The following is a 26,855-nucleotide window of genomic DNA, read 5'->3' as shown; positions in this document are numbered from 1 at the left end:
AAAAAAACGAGTGTACAACCGATGTACGCTCAACAGCTAGAGATAACCCATAATGCACTGTGAGAGTCACGCGCCGACTGAATTCCCGCGTCTCGCCAGACGATGGCGCCCGCAGCTGAATCATCCATCTGTTCATTTTACAACGCGCTCGTCCACTGCGTAATGCAGTGTACAACACAGGTACAAATTCATTGTAAACTGATTATTAAATTGTTTAACCAGGGTTTATACGTAAACTCCTTGACATAGTTCAAGATAAATCCTTTAATCTTACTACTCGAACTGTATGTTTTAAATTATTGTTAAACAGTATAACAAATACTATGCAAAAGCGGCAGTCCTTCCGGTGCACTTAGTGTCCGAATTCACTCACTGGTTTTCATTCACTCCTTCAAGTGAACTGTACGAGTGGACTAATGCACCCATAATGCACTGTGAGAGTTGTGCACCAATTGAACGGCGTCTTCAGAAGATGGCACCTGAGGCTGAATCATCCATCCATTTATTTCACAACGCGCTCGTCCACGGCGTAATACAGTGTACAATACTGGTACAAGTTCTTTGTAAATTGATTATTAAATTAGTTTAACTAGGGGTTATACATAATTTCCATTACAGAGTTCAAGAAAAAAAACTTTAATCTTACTACTGGAACTGCCAGTTTTAAATTATTATTACACAGCAAAAAAACCATGCAAAAGTGGCAGTCCTTCTGGTGCACTTAGTGTCCGAATTCACTCACTCGTTTTCTTTCACTCCTTCAAGTGGACTGTACTAGTGGACTAATGTAGGGAATAGTGAACGAGGGTATGGGGGCGATTTCGGATACAGCCTTAGACAGTTAAAAAAATAAGAAACGTATTGGATACACAAATCGAATTCTATTTCTCTATCCTGGTCTTAATGAAGATATTGATTTTTCTACATTTCTGTAATTGTCAGATTTGTTTGTAGGTGCTTTGTAATTTTGTTTATTTTTATGATTATTTGTTTAATTGGAACATACTTCTGTATAACTTTTTTTTTTTGTTTTCTTCCATTGTAATGTCTTTTGGGATTATTTGTGATATTGTATTTTTTCATTTCATGTGGTTTTAGGCGGTATGTGAAAGTTTTCTGGACAATCTGAGAATTGTGTGAAATCCCAAGAGACATCTAGCGGTTAGGTCTTGAAACTCTCCAAGACCCTGAGGAAGGCCTGTTTGGGCTGAGACACCTTGGTGTCTTTTTAATATGTAGCCCTGTCTAAGAACAAACTTTGTTTCTGTACTGCTGTAAAATATAAGATGGGTAATATAATTGTACAGAGGAGGGCATTGCTAAGGAATCTGCCTAACAAACTGCGGGCTGAGATTGCTATCAATGTGCATCTGGATACACTGAAGAAGGTCCGTATCTTCCAGGATTGTGAAGCTGAATCTGCAATGGGTCCCTCTGATAAAAATATAATTGGGTGTAAAGGTGTTTCAGTTAATTATTTTAAAATGTTATCAAAAAGTCAACTTTGCTGTTTTCCACATAAAAATACAAAGCAATCACTGGCAGTCCAGTTAATTAGCTGGATTTTTAACACTTCTTTTTCCACAAAGGTTGATCTACAATAAAATATTTAAATACCACAATACTAATTTCCCAATAGAAATGAAATAATAATTAAAAAATCTCTTAAACATACATATATACACAGAATTAAATGCACAGGATACCATGAGATATTACAATCATTAGATCAGGTACAGTAATAGTGGAGAAAGAAGAAGAAAAACATATTACAGATACTCAATGAACTCATGAACTGAGCACCGTTTCTGCTGCTGTGTTGACATATTTTCTCATAAAAGTTAATAGATTTTTTCCATCTTTTTCCATTTCCATTTAATTTATAGAAAAAAATATTAAGGAGTATCCAAAGAGTCAAGTGATGTCTTTTGCATCTACTTTTAGCGTGAATCCATGTGTTTAATTTTTTAAACATTTTCATAACTCTAGTGAAAATGTCAGACATCTCTTTGGTGACGTAAACAGGACTTCCTGCCATCCTCCACTACACTATTAAAATAAAGGTTTCAAAAGGGTTTATTCGCAGCAATGCTGTAAAAGAATGTTTTGAGAACATTCTGAATTCCCCAAAGAAACTTTCAGTCAACAGTTCTGAACATTTTTTCTCAGAGTAAACAACATTTCCCAACTATAAACAACCTTCTGTGCAATGGAAAGGTTCCATGGATATTAAAGGTTCTTGGACCCATCGATGCCAGTAAAGTACCTTTACTTTCAAGAGTGTGCAACATGAGTCTCTCCACTTGAGGAAGTCAGTAACACAGGCAGAGTATGTTTGACTGAGATAGCCAGTTCTGATCCTGGGGGTCTAGTGCAGAGATTAAACAATTAAACAATTATAATAGTCAAAATTGTTCAGGTTTACTTGCAAATTACAGACAGATGTGATGAGTTCATCAAGAATAGTTACAGTATGTGTTGAATCATGAGTTCAACAACAACACTGTTAATATTCAACACTGTTGCACTACACTGTTCATCTTATATCAATCCTAATCAGTTTTCAGGGCTATACTGCAGAGAAAATCTTACAGATGACACTTGACGTGAGAAGTGTGTCATCCTAACCAGGGACTAACTGTCAAGTCAGAACTAGTTTTCTAATCAGACATGAGCCGCTCACATTGATTCTGTATTTGCTGTTGTCAGAGTCTAGTGCAGTGACTGATTTCTCTTTTTACTGTCTACTGTCAGGTACAGTCAAAGTGGAAAAAGAAGAAAAAAATATAACAGGAACTCAATGAACTCTGTCAAATATCTTGATGAGCGTAAGAAATTTGCGTAAGATCATTGTGTCAGTATTTTGTCCTGTCTTGTTCTGTTCTCCTAGTGTTTTTCCCCCTATGTTTCTAGTTCATTTGGTTTAGTCCTTGTTCTCCCCCTTTTGGTTTAGTCCTTTTGGTTTGTTCTTGCCCATATTTGTATTTCCCCCTCGTCATCCTGTTATCTCCTTTGTGACCACGCCTTGTCTTTTGTGTATTTAAGTCTGTGTCTGCTCACTACCCCTTGTCCGTCGTTAATGTTGACATTGTTACATGTTCTCCGTTTTGCTCCTGGTTTTTGTTTGTTTTGTATTATATTCAGTGTTTTATTTAATAAACTGTTCTTTTTGCATTTACTCCAGTTCTCCTCTGCCATTCTCCACTCCTCAACCCACCAGACTGTGACAGAACGACGGACCCAAACAGAGGATGAATCCGGCTGAGGAAAAACTGTGGAGACTGCGGCAGGACGGCCGAACGTTGGAGCAATATGTGGAGGAGTTCCTCAAGCTTTCACATCAGGTGGGCTGGCCCGATGCTTCACTCGGCGCTGTGTTTATTTTGGGACTGGATGATGAGATTATTCGCTGCGATCTTCCTGCCTGTCAATTCCCCTTGATCGAGCTAGTCAATCTCATTCTGTTTTTAAATGGGTCTGATTTCGAAGTCGAAGAAATTTGTCCTATCAGTCCGACTATGTCTCGTCATCCAGCCCCCTCTGCCGCACAGTACATCGCGCCAGCCCTCCATAAGCCAGGACCCCCCACATACCGTGCCAAGGGTTCGCACCGCCAGCCCAGTCTCCTATCACCTGTCGTCCTCCATAGCTCCGCCGCTGTCCTCAGCCCAATGCGGCCGGCCTCCGCCCAGCGCTCAAGCCCGCCGGCTTCCTCTCCACGCTCAAGCCCGTCAGCCGCCAGGCCAGCGTCAGCTCGCAAGATGGCCGCCACGCCAGCTCGCAAGATGGCCGCCACGCCAGCTCACAAGATGGCTGCCACGCCAGAATCTGCAAGCAAGATGGCTGCCATGCAGGAGTCTACATGCAAAATGGCTGCCACGCAGGAGTCTGCACGCAAGATGGCCGCCGTTCCTGAGTTCCCGGCCAAGATGGCTGCCGTTCCTGAGTCCCCGGCCAAGATGGCCGCCGTTTCTGAGTTCCCGGCCAAGATGGCCGCCGTTCCTGAGTTCCCGGCCAAGAGGGCCGCCAAGCCTGAGTCCCCGGCCAAGATGGCCACCAAGCCTGAGTTTGCACCCAAGATGGCTACCGCCAAGTCAAAGTCTCAGCTGGTTCCGCCCAGCCTTCCAGAGTCTCCGCTGGTTCCGCCCAGCCTTCCAGAGTCTCCGCTGGTTCCGCCCAGCCTTCCAGAGTCTCCGCTGGTTCCGCCCAGTCTGCCAGAGTCTTCGCTGGTTCCGCCCAGCCCTCCAGTGACTGCGCCGCCAGAGCGCCCTCCAGTGACCGCTCGCCCAGAGCCTGCTCTTCCAGTGTCTCTGCTGGAGACGCCCAGCCCTCCAGAGTCTCCACTGGGGTCGTCCAGTCCTCCAGAGCCCGCTCCTCAAGAGCGCTGTCCAGAGCCCGCTCCTCAAGCGCCGTCCGGAGCTCTCTCCTGCGCGCCCTCCAGAGTCGGAGCTCTCTCCTGCGCGCCCTCCAGAGCCGGAGCTCTCTCCTACGTGCCCTTCCGTGCTCTCCTGGGTGGACTATACCCTAGGTTCCCCCAAGAAAATTTTGGCGGGGGCTACTCCCCTGATCAGCCATGGCCTCCTGGACTGTATACTCGGCCATGGCCACCTGGACTGTATACTCGGCCATGGCCTCCTGGACTGTATACTCGGCCATGGCCTCCTGGACTGTATACTCGGCCATGGCCACCTGGACTGTATACTCGGCCATGGCCTCCTGGACTGTATACTCGGCCATGGCCTCCTGGACTGTATACTCGGCCATGGCCACCTGGACTGTATACTCGGCCATGGCCACCTGGACTGTATACTCGGCCATGGCCACCTGGACTGTATACTCGGCCATGGCCACCTGGACTGTATACTCGGCCATGGCCAGCTGGACTGTATACTCGGCCATGGCCTCCTGGACTGTATACTCGGCCATGGCCACCTGGACTGTATACTCGGCCATGGCCACCTGGACTGTATACTCGGCCATGGCCACCTGGACTGTATACTCGGCCATGGCTTCCTGAGCCCCCAGATCCGCCATGGCCACCTGGACTGTTTACTCGGCCATGGCCCCCTGAGCTCCCAGACCCATCATGACCTCCTGGACTGGTTACCCGGCCATGGCCTCCTGGACTGTATACTCGGCCATGGCCTCCTGGACTGTATACTCGGCCATGGCCACCTGGACTGTATACTCGGCCATGGCTTCCTGAGCCCCCAGATCCGCCATGGCCACCTGGACTGTTTACTCGGCCATGGCCCCCTGAGCTCCCAGACCCATCATGACCTCCTGGACTGGTTACCCGGCCATGGCCTCCTGGACTGTATACTCGGCCATGGCCTCCTGGACTGTATACTCGGCCATGGCCTCCTGGACTGTATACTCGGCCATGGCCTCCTGGACTGTATACTCGGCCATGGCCACCTGGACTGTATACTCGGCCATGGCCACCTGGACTGTATACTCGGCCATGGCTTCCTGAGCCCCCAGATCCGCCATGGCCACCTGGACTGTTTACTCGGCCATGGCCCCCTGAGCTCCCAGACCCATCATGACCTCCTGGACTGGTTACCCGGCCATGGCCTCCTGGACTGTATACTCGGCCATGGCCTCCTGGACTGTATACTCGGCCATGGCCACCTGGACTGTATACTCGGCCATGGCCACCTGGACTGTATACACGGCCATGGCATCCTGAGCCCCCAGATCCGCCATGGCCACCTGGACTGTTTACTCGGCCATGGCCCCCTGAGCTCCCAGACCCATCATGACCTCCTGGACTGGTTACCCGGCCATGGCCTCCGGAGCTCCCTGATCCGCCCCGGAGACCACCCCTGTATCCTTTGGTTCCTGTATCCCTGTCTAGTGGTCTCCAGGGCGCCCACCCCCCCTCCCGTATGGATGTTAGACGGCGCGAGACGCGCCTTTTGGGGAGGGGGGTGTAATGTCAGTGGCTGCATCCGAAATCGCATACTTCCATACTATTTAGTAGGCAAAAAGCAGTAGGCGAAGAAAAAGTATGCATGAAATCTCAAAATCCACAAAAGAGTAGGCGAGATTTACCTGGATGAAGCACTATGTCTCGCGAGATTCAGGTGTACGTATACCTAAGTATCGTTTGAATATGCCTACTTACCTACTATACAGTAGGCGAAATGGGTACGTGAGAAGAGTAACCACAAAAGAGTAAGTGAGAGATCCCCGGATGCCTACTGTGTCCCGCCCAGATTTCGAAGTGCCGATGGAGGGATACTTTTCTACTTTTCTATCCCAGAAGCCCACAGGAGATAAATACGTCATCATCGAACGTGATGGAGAACAGCAACGAGGGTGTTTCCAAAAGTGAGTAACCTTACGCTGTTCCTAGTGTTACAATCGCGTAGAACAAACTGTTAAATCGTTTCAGGTGTAACAGTATAGTATATTTGTGATTGTTCTGTAAAAACATATTTTATATGTATAGCAAACAGGGGAGATCCAGTAAACACACGTATATCTCCAAAGTGAATATACATAAACCATATTCATCTTAAAGATGATTGTTAAATGTCTATTTTATATGTGACAGGAAAAAGTTCGAAAATAATTGCAGATGAGCACATAATAGACATCTGAGTGTTGTGTGCTGTTACAGTAGAATTCACTGTTGTCAACACTGTTTACTTTATATGAATGGAATTTAAATAAACGCATGTACATATAGTAACTAAACATAACTGATCTTTTTTATTAATATAAATAAATAGAGGAGCATTTGTGTTGGATAAAATGCGGGTGTAAATGCAGTATTGAGCACATGAATCACAGAGGTGACTTGAAACTTTTCTGGATGTTACAGGGACAGGACGTGATGGACGGCAGAGACAGGTGAAGGTGGACACGGTGGTCAGCTGCTTCATCAGAATAAAGCTGCAGAATTGGCACAGCTGTTGATGGCAGTTGTTATTTACGGGCTGTGAACACATGATTGTCAGAACAATTACTTTGAATAAAGCTTTGTTTTATGTGTCTTTGACTTGTATTTATTTAACATAAAGGTTACTTTTATTTATTCTTTTACAAATTTATTAATGTTTCTTGTTGTCAGTTAATAAAATATAGCATTAATTCATTACTTGACTGAGAATTGAGATGTATTCACATTGACTGCATAGTCATGAATATGTCATGCATATGGCGTATTAAAAAATGCATGTAGTTCATTTTACTAAAAATATAATTAATTAGTGGTTAGCATTTATCAATATTATTGTTCATAAGAGTTGGTGTTGTCTAGCAATGCATTCCGAGGTCATCTTTAATTTCTAAGTAATACTTAAATCTTTCGAGTGTAAAATCAAAAGTCTTCTCCAAAGACGTGATCTTCCAGCAGCTGATTGACGTCTCCTTTGTGCAGATATTGCAAACATTGCAAACAAGGAGGGAAACATACTAGGTAGGGTTGTCGTGATGCCATTGGGTGTTCTGTGCACCAGTCGCCTTTATTTTATTTTATTATCACTGCAGAACTTATAAGTACATACAACCGCAGGAAAAGATAGTAGGCTGTTTTATCAGTAATCATAATGACAGAAAAAAACTGTAAAGGGTTTGCGTACATGTGATTCTCTACACGTGAAAAAAAAAGATTAAATATCTTTAAATTATCGTAATATTCATTTAATCATAATGCATTAAAATTGTATGTGTTGTTTTTTGTTATTTATAATCCTCGGGGATGAAACGAGAGAAATCTTACAATAAAAAGAGGAAAACAAAGGAGATTTCAATCCAGTTTTGCGTGTGGATAAACAATTTTGCACATAAATAAATTAAAAACATATTCAAGTGGTTACGATTTTAGGTTTTCGTAATAAAAAATAACATCTTTAAGGATTAAACTGGGTTATAGCCTAAAAACGTACTACAATCATAAAGGTATCTGTTTCTTCTGGAAGACCACAAAATGAGAAATTTGATCAACATCATAATATATACAAATAGATAATATATACAAATAGATGAATTAAACCTGTCGCTCATATCTTTTAAACTGTTGCTCTTGTTTTAACGTCGTAGATCACATGATAACGTCATCATGGCGGATCGCATTCATACTCAACGAGATTTGGCTGTACTCTTTTAGCGCTTGTTAAGTACCTACTTATTGAAATTAAGTACCTACTCATTAAGTATGCGATTTCGGATGCAGCCAGTATTTTGTCCTGTCTTGTTCTGTTCTCCTAGTGTTTTTCCCCCTATGTTTCTAGTTCATTTGGTTTAGTCCTTGTTCTCCCCCTCTTGGTTTAGTGCTTTTGGTTTGTTCTTGCCCATATTTGTATTTCCCCCTCGTCATCCTGTTATCTCCTTTGTGACCACGCCTTGTCTTTTGTGTATTTAAGTCTGTGTCTGCTCACTACCCCTTGTCCGTCGTTAATGTTGACATTGTTACATGTTCTCCGTTTTGCTCCTGGTTTTTGTTTGTTTTGTATTATATTCAGTGTTTTATTTAATAAACTGTTCTTTTTGCATTTACTCCGGTTCTCCTCCTCCATTCTCCACTCCTCAACCCACCAGACTGTGACACATTGTTGCCAATGCATATAAAAGTAAAATATTTAATTAAAATTCCAAGAAGTCAAAGTATTTTGCTTATCAGTGTGAATCCATGTGTTAATTTTTTTTTTTTTTTTTTTTTTTTTTTTTTACAATTTCATAACATAAATCTGGTGACGTAAGCAGGACTTTTGCAGGATGATAAAACACCATCCTCTCAATCTACTGCAAGCTCACATTTATTTTTGAGAGGTAAATAACATCTCAATCTAATCAACATATACCACATAATTATTTGTTTATTCATTAGTTATCCTAATACAGAACATGCACAATAAATGTGAAAAAAAAAACGTTTGAGTGTACAACAGTTGAACAACAGTTTGAGAGTAGCTGATCAAGTTTTACTGTCAAACAACTTTCTGCATCACTACTGTAACAATGCATTCCGAAGTTCCCAGAGCTAGGGTTAGAATAACAGCGTCTTAAAACCCTGAGAACATAGATATGCTCCACAGTGAGGATTTAACTGCCAAGAACTGCCAGCCTGATGAACTGAACTGAGTGTGTCAGATAAAGGAGACACACAACATGTGCAGAGTCCCTATAGGACCAGGATTACTAAAACAGCCAAGAAGATTACTAAAAGTTTACTGTAAACACGTTTTTTTTTATTACATATCATTACAAATGTTTATTTAAAAATGTCATTATTGTAAAAAATGTTAATATTAATTATTGAATTTATTATAATGCTATTAAAAAATACTTTTTTAGTTGGTTCTAATTTTATGTTGTGTTTAGAATTAATGCAGTGTGATTGATTAATGAGACACATTTTCTTTCGATTACAGTGTTATTGAAGAATGAAAACATTATCTAAAAACAGAATGAGATTTAACTGTAATTTTCTGCTGTTACAATCAGTTTAACTGGTAAGATCCTCAGAGGGGAAGTTGTGCAGCGATTATATAAGAATGGAAAGACAGTTTCAGTGAAGGTTGTTGTGAATGTACACAGACAGATGTTAGTTAGAGGATCAGAGAATGTCACCTTTCCTCTGTCATAGTCCAGATGAACTCTCACACGCTTAGGCTTCTCTTTAACTGACAAGTAGGTCAAGGGTTGATCTGGGGATTGTGAGCTGTATTTGCTGTCCATGTACCCCACATACCAGACATTAGTGTTGAAAAAAACCACTCCCTTCCTTTGGTTTGATGCTGTGGTTATTCCAACAATCCAGTCTGTATTGTCTTTAACCTCCACATCCCAGCAGTGTGTTCCTGAGTTAAAGCCCTCAGAACCCAGAACACATGGATATCTGTCAAACCTCTCTGGATTATCAGGAACATCTTGAGCTACATCACTGTCCGACACACTGGTCAGATCAGTAGAGAGTGTGAGCCCACAATGTGCTGTGTTTGGATTTAGAGTCAATGGAGCTGCAAAGAGAATAAAATCAGATTAACAGATGAAATGTGATGATATTAGAAATATAAACCTAATACATAAACACACCATGAGGAGTAGACTGTGTTTTGTAGTTATTATAAATTTGCTGTATGACCTGATGATCTTATGAAATACAGATTCACTTCAACTCCATCGAACATAAAGCGATTATTACATGTATTTTTATCCTGTTTGTTTATCTCTATGTCTTTGTTTATATCTGAAGTATTTAATCTTTTGTTCTGAAGTCAATCTGCTGGAGACTCACTGTGTTGGACAATTTCCTGCATCTTCTTCCAGACTCTGAACGGCAGGTTACCCAAGTAATGTGGCACATGAATCAAAGCTCCAGAACTCATCTGTGGATCCGGCTGTGAGATCTGGACTCTGGAAGAACATTCAGCCCATACCGAAATGTAATATATGACATATATGTCCCTATATCAGAAGTGCTACTCTCATATATGTTAAATATAGGGCAATATATTATTATCACATATATACATCTTCTGGATATATGTAGATATATGTTTATAACATATATGAATTTCCCATAGTACAATTTGTATATAAACATATATTGAAAGTATATATATGGTCAACTTTTATATGGTATTGCATGTTATGACCATATATGTTTACAATATATATTAAAATTGTATATTGTATTATATGATAAGACCATATATGTTAACAATATATATCAAAATTACCAATGTATATATTGAATTCATGCAAGTTTATTAACCATTTATGCCTAAAAGATACTGCTTATTGTAAATCACATAACAAAATATTTTTTTGCTTAACTTTATTGTTTCAATTCAGTTTTCTGGGGAAAAAATACAGATGAATATATAACCTGTTCAAAAAATGCCAATGTACTAGCTACTTGTAGTAAAACGAATGTAATATAGAGTTATTGAGGGGGAAAACACTTCATGTAACTGTTTGTCCATATGTGCTGTCATCATCAATGAACTAAAACGCATTTCATTAAAATACATGAGCGATTGAGTGCGTATGTCACAACACCGCTACTGCGCATGCGCCAAAATTCAAACTCACCCGCGCCAACGGCAGAGTCTGAGCTGGGCAATGATACAAGTCATCTGCGGTAAGATGTTTTTCTTAGTAAGTGGAAGGATAACAAATGGGCCAATACATTCACATAATAAACGACAATGATTTTATAGACGGGCACGAAGACAGACCGACATCACTGAGAGGAAACGATGAAACGCCTTTGAATGTGGCAGCGGTGCAGGTAATGTATGCTAATTTAACGTTACTCAACGCTTTATTCCTACGCTTATATTTCATAGAAACTAAGTGTTATATGATTGTTTTGGTCTGCAAGAGCCTCTGTCTCTATATAGAGCAGATAAGTTTTTTTAAAATATTCCCTTGCATTGTTTTATATATGATGTTATGTTTACAGCTGCATTGATGTGTTTTGCAATTTGCTTGCATTAAAGTTAATTTTAGCTACTGGGTAGGTTAATGAACGATCTGTATGGAGATACTGTAAGCTCATTGTCTTCACTGGATAAGCAATGCCACATCTGGAAATTATTTTAAGCTGTCTGACAAAAATAACGGATGAAAACCATAACGTTTATCTCTGAGATGTAGTCTAGACTAGAACTATAAAACTGCAAAAAATGGAATTATTTAAATAAAAGCACCTTGAATTCATATAGTAAATTGCAGTACTTGGTTATATTGCACCAAGTGCATTGGCATGTCAGTGACATGCCTAGAGTGGGTGCATAAGAACATGCATGTTGTGTACATTGCATAAAGGTAACAGTACACTATGTGATTATGGGGTTTTAAAAATATGGTTAATCTATCGTAGTAAATTTTGTTCATATCTTTGCTGATAATTGTGCTATTCTCGTTTGTGTCCCATGAATAGGTAATGAGTCCCGAAATTCTCAGAAAACAGAAATGGAGGCCGAACCTGCAGATGTGGATGGCAGTGATGGTAATGATGGAGCGTCTACACAGAAAAGGTTAAATATGTAGACAAATCAAATCAACAAAATATGTGTCTCCGTGTACTATTTAATAAAATTCTAGTGCATTTAATCTATAAATAACTGTAGAGGTTTTGGATATGGTAAGATTAAACTTATTTTAGTGAATGAAGTACCACATTTTAGCTATCATGTTGTTAGGGTGGGTACACAAAATATTATTTTATCCTTGCTTCAAGAAAATCCTCAATCTATATGCTTTCTAACAGCTTCATATGGCCGTAACCATTTATCTTAAACGTGGCTTTAAGCACTATAGATTATTAAAGTTTCACTTTCACTGTGACAAAGGCAGTAAATGTGGTCCGGGAAACTATTAATTGATAATTCTACAATTAATTGCACTATAAATTAAACTACAATGCAAAACACAGTAAATTGATAAACTGTTCGGCGTGATGATGTTTAATGCCTCCGACAGGCCCTGTAGTCCCATTTAGCAGCATGTTAGCAACCATCTTTTTTAAGAAACATAAGAGTTTAAAAATTAAAATACGAATCAAAAGTGGGGTTTAACTGGTGTTTTTTTATGTCATAGAATAAAATGTGAAAGGATTATGAGTTTGTGTGAACGGCGGACCTTATTTTAGGGGATTTAATCAAAATTGTCATTCAAAAATCCATGTAATAGTTCCACCCTGTTTTCTCCAGGCCAAAACAATGCACATATTAGGTATTATGAATGTCAACACTTTATTTAAATGTTGTATCAGCGATTTCTAGCCTGAAACATAAACTGTAAAATTCAGCTGATCTTTCTTCACGATCCGCTCGCTGCCTGCCCCATAAATTGTCTGTGAAAAAAAACGCGTCTCTGGTCAGCCTAGTGTCCGAGATATGCCAAAAAAAACAATCGGCACTACCAACCATTCCATAGCAAAAACAAACATTGTTCCAACCAATCAGCGTCAGGGGTTTGGTGTTGTGGACTTTCGCTCCGCCTCCCTCACATCCCTGCACCAGTAGGAAAGTCCACAACACGAACCCCCTGACGCTGATTGGTTGGAACACGGTTTGTTTATGTGTGGAATAGTTGATAGCGCCGATTGTTTTTTTGGCATATCTCGGACCCTAGGCTGACCAGAGAGACGCTGTTTTTTCACAGACAATTTATGGGGCAGGCAGCAAGCGGATCGTGAATAAAGGTCAGCTCAATTTGACACTTTATGTTTTAGGCTAGAAATCGCTGATACAACCTTTAATTGATGTTAAATGGCAAATTAAATTGTACCCTTAGCTGTGAACTCTGTCATTGAGCATTTGGGCTACTATATTTTAGTTCTTCATGTATATAGAGACATATTATTTGAGGGGCCATGCAGGCTGTGCTCTGTTGTTCTGCCATGTCCTTGTGGTATCTGGGAATATTTTACAACTACAACTTACAAACATATATACATAATTAGGATTCTGCAGTTTTAAAAGAATCTTTAACTTTACCAACTGTTTAATATTCAGTATATTTGTCATCTTATAGTAGTTTATCACTTTGGTACAATGTTGGATTGCAAGTCTTAAGTATATGGTTCAGAAAATGTTTTGTAATTATCTTATCAAAATCTAACTTTTATCTTTTCTTTTTTTATACAGATGCTGGAATCAAGACATTTCTTCACCTGGGGCCTTCTGGGGATGGCAATAAACCAAAAACTAACCAAGCTGTGGGAATACAAACCTGTAGACCTTTAGCTGGACCACTACAATTGATGTTTTGTTTCTTATGCCTGTTCAGTGTTTTGATCAGTTATATATGTAATTGTTTCTTTTTTTCTGTTTGATTGTGCATGTCAGTAACATTTTTTTTCCTATTTAAATAAATTCTGTTTAAATAAAGATGTTTCTTTGTGTACCATTTAACATTTAAGGCTCAAGGTGTGAAATGTGCAATGCACTGCAACTTTGTAGAGTGTAGTGTCTCACATGTGTCCTGTATTTAAAGATCAAAGATCACATATTAAAATATTAAATATGCATGAAATATATGGTTTCATATATGTCCAATTTGTATATAACATAATAAAAAAATGCATATATCTCACATATATTAATAATTATATATATTCCATATATGGCAATACATGTATTATACATACATAAACATATTTCTGTATGGGGTAGACTTATATGTCAATATATGAAATTGTTCCATTTTCTAATAGGAATCATATATGGATATGGCATATACAAGACATGTATTTAATACATGGGTATTTCATATAAGCACATATATTACATTTCTGTATGGGGGAGTCAGAACTGCAGTGGATTTGAGTTCAGATTCATTGAGAGAAGAAACACGAGCAGCTCAACTTACCTTTCCATCGTGACGTTAAAGTTCTGGAAAATATAGAATATGAAAAAAATCTATTAATATCTTATATAACACTCATTATACTTTCTCCCAATACAAAATAATATCATTGTTTGGGTAATTGTCAGGTTGTTTTGTTCACAAGCAATGAAGCTAAATTCAGTTGTCACCTTTAGAAAGCAGACGTCATTGGCTTTCATCATCTCCTCTGTGTCTTTGATTGTGTGTGAAAGAGCTGAGATGTGTCTGTTCATCTCCTCCAGCTTCTCCTTCATCATCTGCTTCTTCTGCTCCTCTTCCTCTCTCAGTGCAGTGATTGTAGCTTCTTCTTCATCTCTGAGAAACTGATGAAGTTTCTCAAACTCCTCTTTAATCTGCCGCTCTGTGTGCTCAGCTTGAGACTGAAATCACATCACATTCACTTCAGTCAGCTCTGCATTAACACTCACTCCACTAATGTCCATCAGAAACTCTGTGTCAATGTTTGACTCTTTACTCGATATCCTCACCTTGATGTGTTCAACTGTTTTATCACACTCTGCTTTCAATTCTTCTGCATGTTTGAGCTTGTTTTGTAAGGATGTCAGTGCTGTATTTAGTTCCTCCTATAAGTTAAGATGAAAAGCTGTAAAACTTGAGGTAAGAGGTTTAGTTTTGATAGTTATTGTTAATTCACTGATTCTTGAGACATGAGACAAAACATGTCCAGCAATTGTAACTGCTATTAGGTTGTTTTCATTTGTAAATGTTATGGGGATTAATAACAGAATGTATTTAACACAATTATCCCCTTCAGTTTAATTTTATCCTTATTTTATCAGATCTATGACACTTATTGTCTTCTCATTACATCTAAAACAGTTTGTCCACAGAGGGTTCCATCATTCAAGTGTTATAAAATATAATAATGAAAAAGAGCTTGTTTTATCAAAAGCAGAACTTAATAATATCTCTTATCAAAGCAAGGTTGTTTTTTAGTGACACATGCATGTTTCATAAGATTTCAAAGTTGTGTCCAAACTTTTTGTCAACACTGTCAGACATTCATTAAAATGTAATAAAATCAGGGAATATCAGAGGCAGCTGTCACTGTAACGGACCCCGTCGCCACAATCCACCTCTGCAGAGTACATCAATGTCAGACAGACCCTGGTAAGTTTTATGGTTTAAGAATATTTTACAACCTAATGTTGATGTTTCCTGTTTCACAACGATATATCAACACTATCTTCCAATTATTTGAAATGTTTAGATCATTTAATTCTCTATTACCATCTAGCATCAACAAAGAATACAAAACGGCTACTACATGAACTCCATTTGTTTTCTAAAAGAAATTACAAATTTGTCAACACTGTCAGATTTCATGTCTGATGGTGACGAGTCAATGACAGAGTTGACATTCAACGTGAAGTCATATTTTTGTCGTTTTTTTGTTAAAAACAAAATTTATTAAATATAAAATAGTGTTTAATTTTTCTAATAACATATAATTACTAAATATACAGCATATATTACTTTTGTGGATTAATAGTCATCACTTCTAGCAGAGTTAGGGTTGAGGGAACATATATTCAGGGAACATAAGTCTGAGAGAACACATAACACTGGATAAAACATCTAAACATAATACAGTTAATTTGTATTCTGATTAGTGGTGGGCCGTTATCGGCGTTAACGTGCTGCGTTAACGTGAAACTCTTATCGCGCGATAAAAAAATATCGCCGTTAATCTATTCTCAAATTTGGGTTGGGAGCTGGGTCTAAACTACGCAAGCTATGGTGACTTTCACCTTGATAGTTTAACGCGGATGTATACCGAAGACTATAGAATATGGTCGCGCGTTTAAGTCTCCTCCGCCAAAACACAGATGGGATCGCGTCGTCCTCCATTCATAAAAACCGAATCTACTATAGCGAAATGCCACGTAAATTCGTCGTTTTTTGGATTCATAAATCGAATGTTGGTCAGTCACTTAATTCAAATCGCGATATGGACTAGTGTCTGTGAAAACTGAAATGCAAAAAGACAAAGATGAATTAAGATGAATCCGATATGTTCCGTTTGCCTAGCTGTATGTATGCATTGCGGAGACGAGCTTTTACTACACGCATACTGAAACACGCGTGACGCTCCCGGTAATTTTTGGCATTTTCATCTTACATGAACAGATAAACTCAATCTCCCAAACTGCTGTGAGTGTCACTTTTACCGTTTCATTTGAGAAAACTAGCATCATATCATGCTGTATGACACAGAAACTTCACGGCAACCTGTCAAAATAAAAGTACGGTGTAACATGTAATGGGCTGGGTAGGTGTTGACGTTAAAAAACACAATCTAATAGGTAGAAAAAATAATTTCATTGTTAGTTAGTTAGTAAACACAAGTACATCTAATTGAACATAATTTATTTTCATCAACAAATTATCATAGAACAGCTTTATGAGCTTTATGATCCATTCTCAAAGACTTTAAGTCATTATTTGGGTAGCACACATATTCTGAATGCCTTCAGCAGAATTCAAATTAGCCATTTTAATCTAGATTAATCTAGATTAAAAAAATTAATCTATGCCCACCCCTAATTCTGATCAATTTTGAATCAGTAGTTAAGATGTTTAAATGTGAATATTAAGATCCTGGTCAATGGATAGAAGTACAGTAACAACTAATTGTTTTATTTGTTTTTAAAAGTTATCTTGTTACCAAAGCAGATGCACAGCAGACATAATGTTCTGAGATGAGAGAAAATAGATAATTTGTGTTCCAATGATATATCAAAATACTTTGTGACTCTTGAATAAAAGCTTTCTAAACATTAACATACTGTTTGTTGTGTTGGTTTTAATACAGGTATTGATTGATTCAATGTATTTGATTTGGTTTTCACCGCTACTGTCTGATGTGTCAACTCTGTTAGATGAATATATTGAAAATATTTCATTATGATATTTTATCTTTGTTGTGGAATTGTTGGTCACATGTGAAAGTGTAATCTGTCTGCTAACACAAGAATGTGTTTTGAAATGTTAAAAAAACATCTTGATAAAAAGAGTGAAAAGTTGGGAGGTTGCATCAATGCATATCTCAGTAGCTTAGTACATATAAGATACATTAATGTAGTTTCATTTGTCTGAGTACAAGGGTTTATTTTTTAATTTATTTATTTTTAAATTGTGCACCCTGTTTTGTCCCACTTCTCAAGAATCAGTGAATTGCATGTTGTATGGTCATTCTAAAGAAATAGTCCCCTTTGTGCCTAAAATCTGCAGGTCATATGTATTTTTAAATAAATAACTTGTCAAGGATGAACATTCTTCTGTACACAAATATTACTAGCAAAGCCCTGTGCTTGGTGTATGAAATGAGAGAAATGTATCTTACCTTGTGAGATGAAAGCACTTCTCTGATGGGTCTGAATGTGTGATTGATGTGTTTCTCTGAGTCTCTGCACACTAAACACACAGGCTGTTTGTCCTCCAGACAGAAGAGTTTGAGTTTCTCACTGTGTAAACTGCAGATCTCCTCTGATCCTGATGAACGTCTCTCATTTTGCTCCTTTAAAAATGATTCACATAAGTTTTTTAACGCTAGATTACGTGGAGGCCGCTCTCTTGAGGATCTTCTCCTGCAGACAGGACACTCCTGAGTTTTCTTGGTCTTCCAGAACTGTTGAAGACACTCTTTACAAAAACTGTGACTACAGGACAGAATAAGAGGATCCTTGAAGATTTCACAGCACACGGGACAAGAAAGATCTTCAGCAGATTTTAAATCCATTTCCTCTTCTTGTAAAAGCTGCAACGATCTACAATTTACTTTCACTTTCTGAACCTTACATTGAAAAGTAAATAACCATTACAATTACAATTAAAATCTTTTCTGTTCAGTTCATTTATCCAAAATCCTCATTTATATTGTCTTCTCTGATCTTCACAACACTCTTTTTAGCTTTCAGTATGATATGTAAAGGAGAAATCCTAAGACTAGACACTTCCTGGTTGGGTAAAGGTTGTGAGAGGGTGGAGTTTCTGATGAACTGAATCTATTTGTGCTTTCATCTCATGGACTCAATGAACTGAAAAATAATCAAACTAAAGGCATTATACAGAAAACATGTTAGTCATTTTAAGATAATTAAATCGTAATACTTTTAATAAAATATTTAGAGTGAGACTGTGAATGCATTTCTATGTATATAGCAACATAATAATTAAACAACACACAAATAAATAAATACATAAAATCAGTGTTAGCACATCTTAAATAAACATGAAAAAAGAAATTCTAATTTAATCATTTTAATTAAACTTTTTCATTTGCAAACATTGTTTTGAGTTCAAAGAAAAAATCTTGACCAGAAAAATCCACATCCAGGCACTCACATAGTAAGCAAAGTAAAAAGCTTTTATTCTAAGACAGGGCTATTAAAAAGCCTTCATCAGGGTATTAAACAATGGAGAGTAACAAATGACTAAACAGATACACCTGTGGCTATACATATTTTCAAGACCTAACCACTAGATGTTTCAGATTGTCTAAAAAACTTTCACATACCACCTAAAACAATGAAATGAAAAAATACAATATCACAAATAATCCCAAAAGAGGAAGATGCAAAGGGGCAAGGATCTACAACTAAGTTATCAAAGGCCAAGTACTCACAGCCAGAAGAGATAACAGCAGTGGTTAATATTTTGGATCTTAGTCTTTTAGATGACTGCAAATCAGTGTTGTCCAAAGGACTTTCTTTTGCTACAATTTATTTGGGGTACATTTCAAACCAAGTTAGATCTTTTTTAGATTTTACCACAGTTGACATTTAAAAGTGTGGTATCACCAAAATTCAAGTTTAGCAGTCATTCCCAAGGTTAAAGAGTCTGAAATATCAAGCTCTTTTATAATAATAATAAATTGTATTTGTAATGCGCCTTTCTTACACTCAAGGCACTAAAACAGTATAAAACAACAATGAAAGAGCACACTACCCCATAATAAAAATCACAATAACAACAATGACAACAACTGTAAGATTATAGAGGACTTAAAAAGCTTCACTAAAAATATGTGTTTTGAGTAATTTCTTGAAACAGGCAAAAGATGGAGCATTCCTAATAGCAGGAGGTAGAGAATTACACAACCTGGGAGCGATACAAGAAAATGATCTCCCACCCATAGTTTTGAGTTTACAGCGAGGTTGATATAGAGTAAGACAGCCAGCAGAACGGAGAGACCGAGATGGTGCAGACACTGTCACCAACTAACAAATATACTGTGCGGCCAGCCCATGTACTGCTTTATAAGTTAAAGTATGAACTTTAAAATCAATACATAACTGAACTGGAGGCCAGTGTAATTGAGAAAGGCTGAGTGATATGACTGCGAGATGGTGTGTACGTTAAAACACAAGCAGCTCAATTTTGCACATATTGCAGCCTCTTGAACAAATTTGCAGGTAGCCCTGCAAATAGTGAATTGCAATAGCCTTGATGTTATAAAGGCGTAAATAAGCCTTTCTGCATCAGGCATAGACAGAAATGGTCTTATACGTGCAATATTCTGAAGATGATAGAAAGCTACTTTGGTAACATTCTTAAAATGAGTGCTAAAAGTCCGCTGAGCATCAAAAATCACACCCAAATTCCGCACCTGCACAGATGATCTGACAATCATCCACTGTACATTTTTAAATTATTACATTTATCTACAGCAGTTGAAGTGCCAATCAATAGAGCTTCAGTTTTTGAGCAATTTAATTGTAGGAAGTTCTGTTTCATCCAGGCTTTTATTTCCAGCAAACACGCAGATAAAGTTGAAAGTGCTGATGCAACATCAGGTTGAGTACTGAATGTAATAATAACTTGTGGCCACGGCGTATTATCACGCTCCCACGAGTTAATATGTTGTGACCACGGCAAAACTAGCCTAAGTGAACCAAACATGCCCCCTCTCGGTCACAGTAAATGCTTCGTTCGACTTTTCGTAGATCATCTACTCTTCCCTGTGCATAACCTCTGACCTACTTTCTGTACGATCTGAATTTCTGCGCTTTGAATTTTGAACACTGAATTTGATGTTCCGAATTTTTTTTTCATCTTGAAAACTTGAAGTTGTATTTTTAAAAACTGAATATTTGAAGTCTTAGAAATCGGAACAAAAATCTGCTGTTTGAAAATACATGTCTATTTGAAAATCTGAGATTTGAAAATTCAGTTGTGTTCAATTTCAAATGTTCAATATTCAAGTTTTAAAAAATCGAATTCAGAACTATGTTAAATACCATATAATATTCAGTTTTGTGAAATGACACTTGTCAATAATTCAAATTTGTACAATTCAAATTCAAAAAGTTTTGTCATAATATGAGCTCCATATATAAGGATAATTTCTCATTTAGATTCCAATATGATTCTTTATAACCACCAGTATGGCTTTCGAGAAAATCATTCAACCTATATGGCTCTACTTCATCTTATTGATAAGGTTATTTCTGCAATTGAAAATAATGAGTTCACCTGCAGTATATTTTTGGATTTTTCAAAAGCATTTGAGATAATAAATCACAATATTCTCCTTGCTAAATTATACAAATATGGTTTCCAAGATATCACCTATAAATGGTTATCAAGTTATATTTTAAATAGAGTACAGTTTGTTTCTTTTAAGGGTTATTTTTCCAATAAAACTAGACTACAGTGTGGGGTCCCACAGGGGTCTATTCTTGGACCACTGTTGTTTCTCATTTATATAAATGATATGTTTAGTGTTTCGGATGTGCTTTCCCCCATCATATTTGCGGATGATACAACCCTTGTTCTTTCACATTCACATTTTAGTACATTAATGAACAATGCAAATATTGGCCTAGTTGCCTACACTGCTTGGTTCAAGTTAAATAAATTATCTTTAAATATTAAGAAATGTAACTATGTACTACATTTAACAACAACAACATTTTTAGGAGTTATTATTGATGAAGGTTTGAGTTGGAGAGGACACATAGACTATGTTTGTGGCAAAATTAATAAGTCAATTGGTATAATAAGGAGAATTAGCCATCTTGTGTCTACAAAATGTATCTGTACTCTAAATTACAGCTTAATTTATCCGTATTTGTCATATTCTAACATGGTGTGGGGGAGCACATATGCAACAAAGCTACATAGAATTCTAATACTCCAGAAACGGTTTGTCAGGATAGCGGCTCGTTCAGGTGCATATACATCTTCAGCTTCGCTATTTAAGAAATTGCAGATTTTATATATTTTTGACATTAACATCTTCCAAATATGTGTTTTCATGTATAAATTATTTTTATCAGAAGGAAAGATTCCTGGTCATTTCACGTTATACTTAGCTGTTCATGCCCATAATACTAGGCAGGTAATGGATCTCCATCCTCCAAACTTCACCACTTGTAGGGGCCAATTTTCAATAAGATATAAAGGAACACAGATATGGAATAGATTTTCTCATATGGCGAGACAACGCACCTCAATTGAGAGCTTTAAAAGAGTTTTAAGAGGTCTGTTGATGAACTAGTTTGTGCAATTAGTCAATTCTATATTTTTCAGTGTATTTTCATTTTATTGAGTAATGCATGTTGTTTTATCACCAGTATTACCAGGACATTTTTTGTATTATATTGTGTTTTGTATTCTTTGGCTATTCTTTTATTTTTCTTTGGTGGAGGCTTTAAATAAGCCATACTGGCTTTTTGCCTTCTCCGGCATTGAATATGCATCAGTATGTCTTTGGTGTTGTATTTCTTTTTAATTGTGCAAAAAAATAAATTTAATTAAATTAAATTGAATTGAAAAAACCTACCTAACCAGCATATGCTGTTTTTTTTTCAGTAGGGTGGTAGTCCACAACCCAATGTTACCGGTGGTCTATATAAAAAAGATTTGGTTAACCCACCAGGAAGACCAATTATCAGTGGGAATGGATCTATTGCTGAACCGATTTACAAATATATTCATTTCTTTATAAAATCTTTTGTGATGGAATTGCCATCTTACAGTGCCTTGCAAAATTATTTATACCCCTTCATTTTTTTTCCACATTTTGTTATGTTGCTGCCTTATGTTAAACTACTTTAAATTACTTATTTTTCCCACATCAATCTACACTCCCTACTCCATAATGGCAAAGCAAAAATTAGGTTATTAACATTGGTGCAAATTTATTAAAAATTAAAAACTGAAAAGATCCCGTTGCATAAGTATTCATACCCTTTTCTGGGACACTCGAAATTTAGCTCAGGAGCATTCATATTGCTTCTAGATGTTACTACACTTGGAGTGGAGTTAAACTGTGGCAAATTCATTTGAGTGAGTCTGATTTAGAAAGACACACACCTCTCAGAAAAGGTCTAACAGCTGAAAATGCATATCAGAGCAAAAACCAAGTCCTGAGGTCAAAATAACTGCCTGTAGAGCTCAGTGACAGACTTGTGTTAAGGCAATGATCTAGGGAAGAGTTAAAAAAAAAAAAAAAAAAAAAATCTGCTGCATTGAAGGTTCACAGAAGCATGTCGCCTCCACTATCCATAACATAAGATTGGAACAACTAGGACTCTAGAAAATGTCTGCCAGCCCCCATCCAAGCCCCCATTTACCTGTCCAGGAGAAAATCAGCAACGATGGCGTCTGTCTTCAAATTCTTCTCCGTTTTCAGCCGTCTCCATCTTTCAAAGGCATCTCCTATACAAATCCTTGTGTTATTTCGGACTTTGTCACGACGTATTTCCAATTCATAACGAGGTCTTTTAGGTTTCCTAACCTACATGTTTTATCCCACATGTTCGCAGCTGAGCTGGCCACCCGGATGACGAAACTCTACTGACTTTGTGATTAGTCGATAGCTGGAGGGTGGAGCCTCAGTCCAAAACACAACATGAAAACATCAACATCAGTTGAGGGCTGCAACTTTCACTTTTAAATGACAATATCCTGGCCGAACCACTGTTGTCAGTGATAGAAGTATTTGAAAATTAACATGATTTCTTAATGTCTAGTGACATGTCAGGGCCATTTTATGATTAACTGAAATAAATTTCTTACATACAGTTCCTTTAACTCCACACGAAGTGTAGGAACATCTAGAAGCAATATGAATGCTCCTGAGCTAAATTTCGAGTGTCCCAGAAAAGGGCATGAATACTTATGCAACGGGATCAAAAAAAATGAAGGGGTATGAATAATTTCGCAAGGCACTGTATTAACATCATAATTGATAATTAAAGTGATATCTAAGAATCAAACTTACCATATAATTTTAATACAATATTAACTATTGCAAATAGCTAAATATTAGTAATAACAGTAATTTAGTTGATATATAAAATATGAAATGAGGCCACCTCATCTTAAGGCCCCCTGGATGAACTTTTACAGAATAAATAACTTCTGCTATATTCTTATTGATATTTATATATTTCATTCAAATGAATCACTAAATCAATTTAAAAATTTTATTTTGACAATTTAATTGAATGACAGACAAAGCAGAATCCCAGTAAAAGTCATTCATCTGAAAAGTATTATTAAATGACTTATATGGGCATATGAATATTTACATATTTAATTGTCCATATTTTAACTGAAGATATGTCATAATAGCAACAATATGAATGCAAATGTAATTAGTTTTTTTTTTTTGTAGGTTTTAATGAAACCAAAGATGTCTGAAATTCAAGGAAATATTAAATAAAAACCCCATTCATTACAACAAGTATTACATTTAAAGTAAAATCAGTAGAAAAAATATGTCACTTGGGGCATTCTGAGCCAGTTCTGGGGGCATCTTACCTAAGGATCTATTTTTATCTTTTTACTTCACAAAACATTGGTTTCTCCACAGATCACTCAACACACACAAAAAAATTAATAATACATAAACATACATATATATATATATGACATAAATACAGTGTCACAGACAGGGTCGTCGCTAGGAATTCTGGGCCCTCTGCACTGAATCTGCAATGGGTCCCTCTGAAAAAAGTATAATTGGGTGTAAAGGTGTTTCAGTTAATTATTTTAAAATGTTATTAAAAAGTAAACTTTGCTGTTTTTCACATAAACATACAAAGCAATCACTGGCGGTCAAGTTCATTTGCTGGATTTTAGCACTTTTATTTCCACAAAGGTTGATCTACAATAAAATATTTAAATACCACAATACTAATTTCCCAATAGAAATTAAATAATAATTTAAAAATCTCTAAAACGTACATTTATACACAAACTGACCACCAACGACAATTTCATCAGATGCCATCTTTATTTAGTTATTTATGAATTTATTTTTACCTGAACTGTCACAGAATTAAATGCACAGGATACCATGAGATATTACAATCATTAGATCAGGTACAGTAATAGTGGAGAAAGAAGAAGAAAAAAATTACAGGAACTCAATGAACTCATGAACTGAGCCCAGTTTCTGCTGCTGTGTTGACATATTTTCTTTTAAAAAGTTACTAAACTAATAGATTTTTTTTCTTTAATTTCTAGAAAAATTACTTAATTACTTAATTACGTAAAAAATTACGTAAAATCATTGTTGCCAATGCAGATGAAAGAAAATATTAAATTAAAATTCCAAGAAGTCAAGTGATGTATTTTGCTTATATTCAGTGTGAATCCATGTGTTACATTTTTTTTTAACAATTTCATAACATAAATCTGGTGACGTAAGCAGGACTTTTGCAGGATGATAAAACACCATCCTCTCAATCTACTGCAAGCTCAGCTATTTTTGAGAGGTAAATAACATCTCAAAATCTAATCAACATATCCATAGGGACCATGTGACGTCACTGTGCTTTATCGCCGCCATTTTTGTGTCCGCGCTACCTGTTTCAGTCTATGGTCACAGCAGCCACAACTACCAGAGGAAGATCAACAAAACTCTGTTATTCTGTTAGCTGTAACAACAATCATCAGAAAAAAAACCTAACTACAGTTTTATTCGATCTCAGCAGTGCTTGAAGTGGGTCGGTATGCATACAGTATAGCCTTTAGTGTACCGGTGTCATTCACGCAGGTGCTTTTCACAGCAAGGGCATTTTTTTCGGCACAACAAGAGTAGTGGAATAATAATTAATTATTGAATAAGATTGTGAATCAGTACATTTTAACCAAAATAATGCCTTAAAATGAAAAGAAGCATCTTTTTGCGATTACATCATTTTGAACCGATCAACTTGTGAGTCCAAAGATTTAGTAAACAAGAAAGCTATCGAACAGCAAGTTCAAAACAGTGCTAATGCAGAGAATAGTGACTTACAGTACATCCAGATGCCGTACATTATTTGTTTCAGTGTGTATTTGGCTTAAGAGCAAGATTATGTTTTAGATTATGCAGTGTTTAGTGAATTATGAAAATTAAATAATAAACGCTAAACTATTGCACTACATAGCATTCGTCATTGCAACGCCTGCAGTAAAGTATATACATGTAAAAAGGTTCTCAAAAATAATCATATTTGTTTTGCTAAAACTATTTAGGTACAATTACTCTAAAAATTATTTGTCATACAAAAATGGCACACAAGTTACACACAAACCATCGTCCTGAGTAAATGATACCATTGTGAATTGTGACTCGCTGCACAAGTGGTGTAATAAACTAAACTAAAATGTTATTGCAGCCATATTGTCACAAGGAGGAGTCAGAGACGTGCGGATCCATTTGCAAGGCTTTATTGAGAAGTGTCGACAGGCAAGAGTAATCACCAGAAAACAGGAACAACGTAGGTAATCCGGGAAACAGTTCGATAGACATGCAATGGTCGCAATGGCAGGAAGCAGGAATCATCAACGGGGTACACAGTCCAGAGTCATACACTGATAAACCAACACTGAGATAAACGCTTAGAATTACGACCAAATGGAACAATAAGACTTCGCAAGGTGGCTGTGTGTGTGAGTGGCTTAAATGCAGTCAGAGTGATGAGGTGCAGCTGTGAGAACTAATCAGAGCAGAGAGAAACAAGGGCCAGGTGAATGCAGTGATTAGTGCAGTGGCTTATGGGGAATGAAGTCCATGAAGTGTGGTGCAAGAGTTTATGATGACAGGGAAGACCAGATACGTGACAGAGCCCCTCCACAAGGAGCGGCTTCCAGACGCTCTAACCACCTTATACAACCTTGAGGGTGGTGGAGCGGAGGCGGAACAGGGGGAGGGATGGAGGGCCAGGTCCATGTAGGGGTACTGGAACCACGAAATGAGGCGGAGCCGACGGAGGGAGAAGCCATGGTGGAGGAAGGGTTGGCTCCTGCATGGGGCCGACCGACGGAGGTGGAGCCGGTGGAGCCCGAGGCGGAACCGGAGAGTCGATGGTCCTGGGCGACACAGAGGATCCGGAGGGCCACGGCGGAACCCAAGGCTCTGGCGACCCCGGCGGAGATGGAGGTCCGGAGGTACGCAGCGGAGCCGGAGTGACAGAGGATCGAGGCTGTGCCCACGGGAGGGAGGAGGTCCACAGAGCCGGCAGGACGGAGTGACG

The 26,855-nt window shown here is 37.9% G+C and overlaps 1 protein-coding gene and 1 pseudogene across 1 annotated transcript; one reads left to right on the top strand and one right to left on the bottom strand.

Annotated features, from left to right (window-relative positions):
- LOC141289003 (cyclic nucleotide-gated channel alpha-2-like) overlaps positions 1–26,855 on the top strand; it is a 61,937-nt pseudogene that overhangs the window by 18,177 nt on the left and 16,905 nt on the right.
- On the bottom strand, positions 8,821–18,330 carry LOC141288757 (zinc-binding protein A33-like). The gene is made up of 6 exons (XM_073820927.1): positions 17,723–18,330; positions 14,844–14,939; positions 14,505–14,735; positions 14,338–14,360; positions 10,250–10,368; positions 8,821–9,971 (listed from the first exon to the last, which is right to left on the bottom strand). Exons 1-6 carry the CDS (start codon positions 18,116–18,118, stop codon positions 9,427–9,429), a joined length of 1,410 nt encoding a protein of 469 aa, XP_073677028.1. The 5' UTR covers positions 18,119–18,330; the 3' UTR covers positions 8,821–9,426.

This window comes from Garra rufa, chromosome 16 (genome assembly GCF_049309525.1).
Source record: "Garra rufa chromosome 16, GarRuf1.0, whole genome shotgun sequence".
NCBI classification, from domain to species: Eukaryota; Metazoa; Chordata; class Actinopteri; order Cypriniformes; family Cyprinidae; genus Garra; species Garra rufa.
This window is presented reverse-complemented; position numbering and strand designations above follow the sequence as displayed.

Bases quoted from the DNA above. Each gene is read 5' to 3' on its own strand.
- LOC141288757 (XM_073820927.1), bottom strand. From the start codon at position 18,118: ATGGATTTAAAATCTGCTGAAGATCTTTCTTGTCCCGTGTGCTGTGAA. The intron at 14,736-14,843 runs GTGAGGATATCG...ATGTGATTTCAG, and splicing joins AAACAGTTGAACACATCAAG to TCTCAAGCTGAGCACACAGA. The intron at 9,972-10,249 runs GTGAGTCTCCAG...TTCTCTTTGCAG, and splicing joins GCAGGAAATTGTCCAACACA to CTCCATTGACTCTAAATCCA.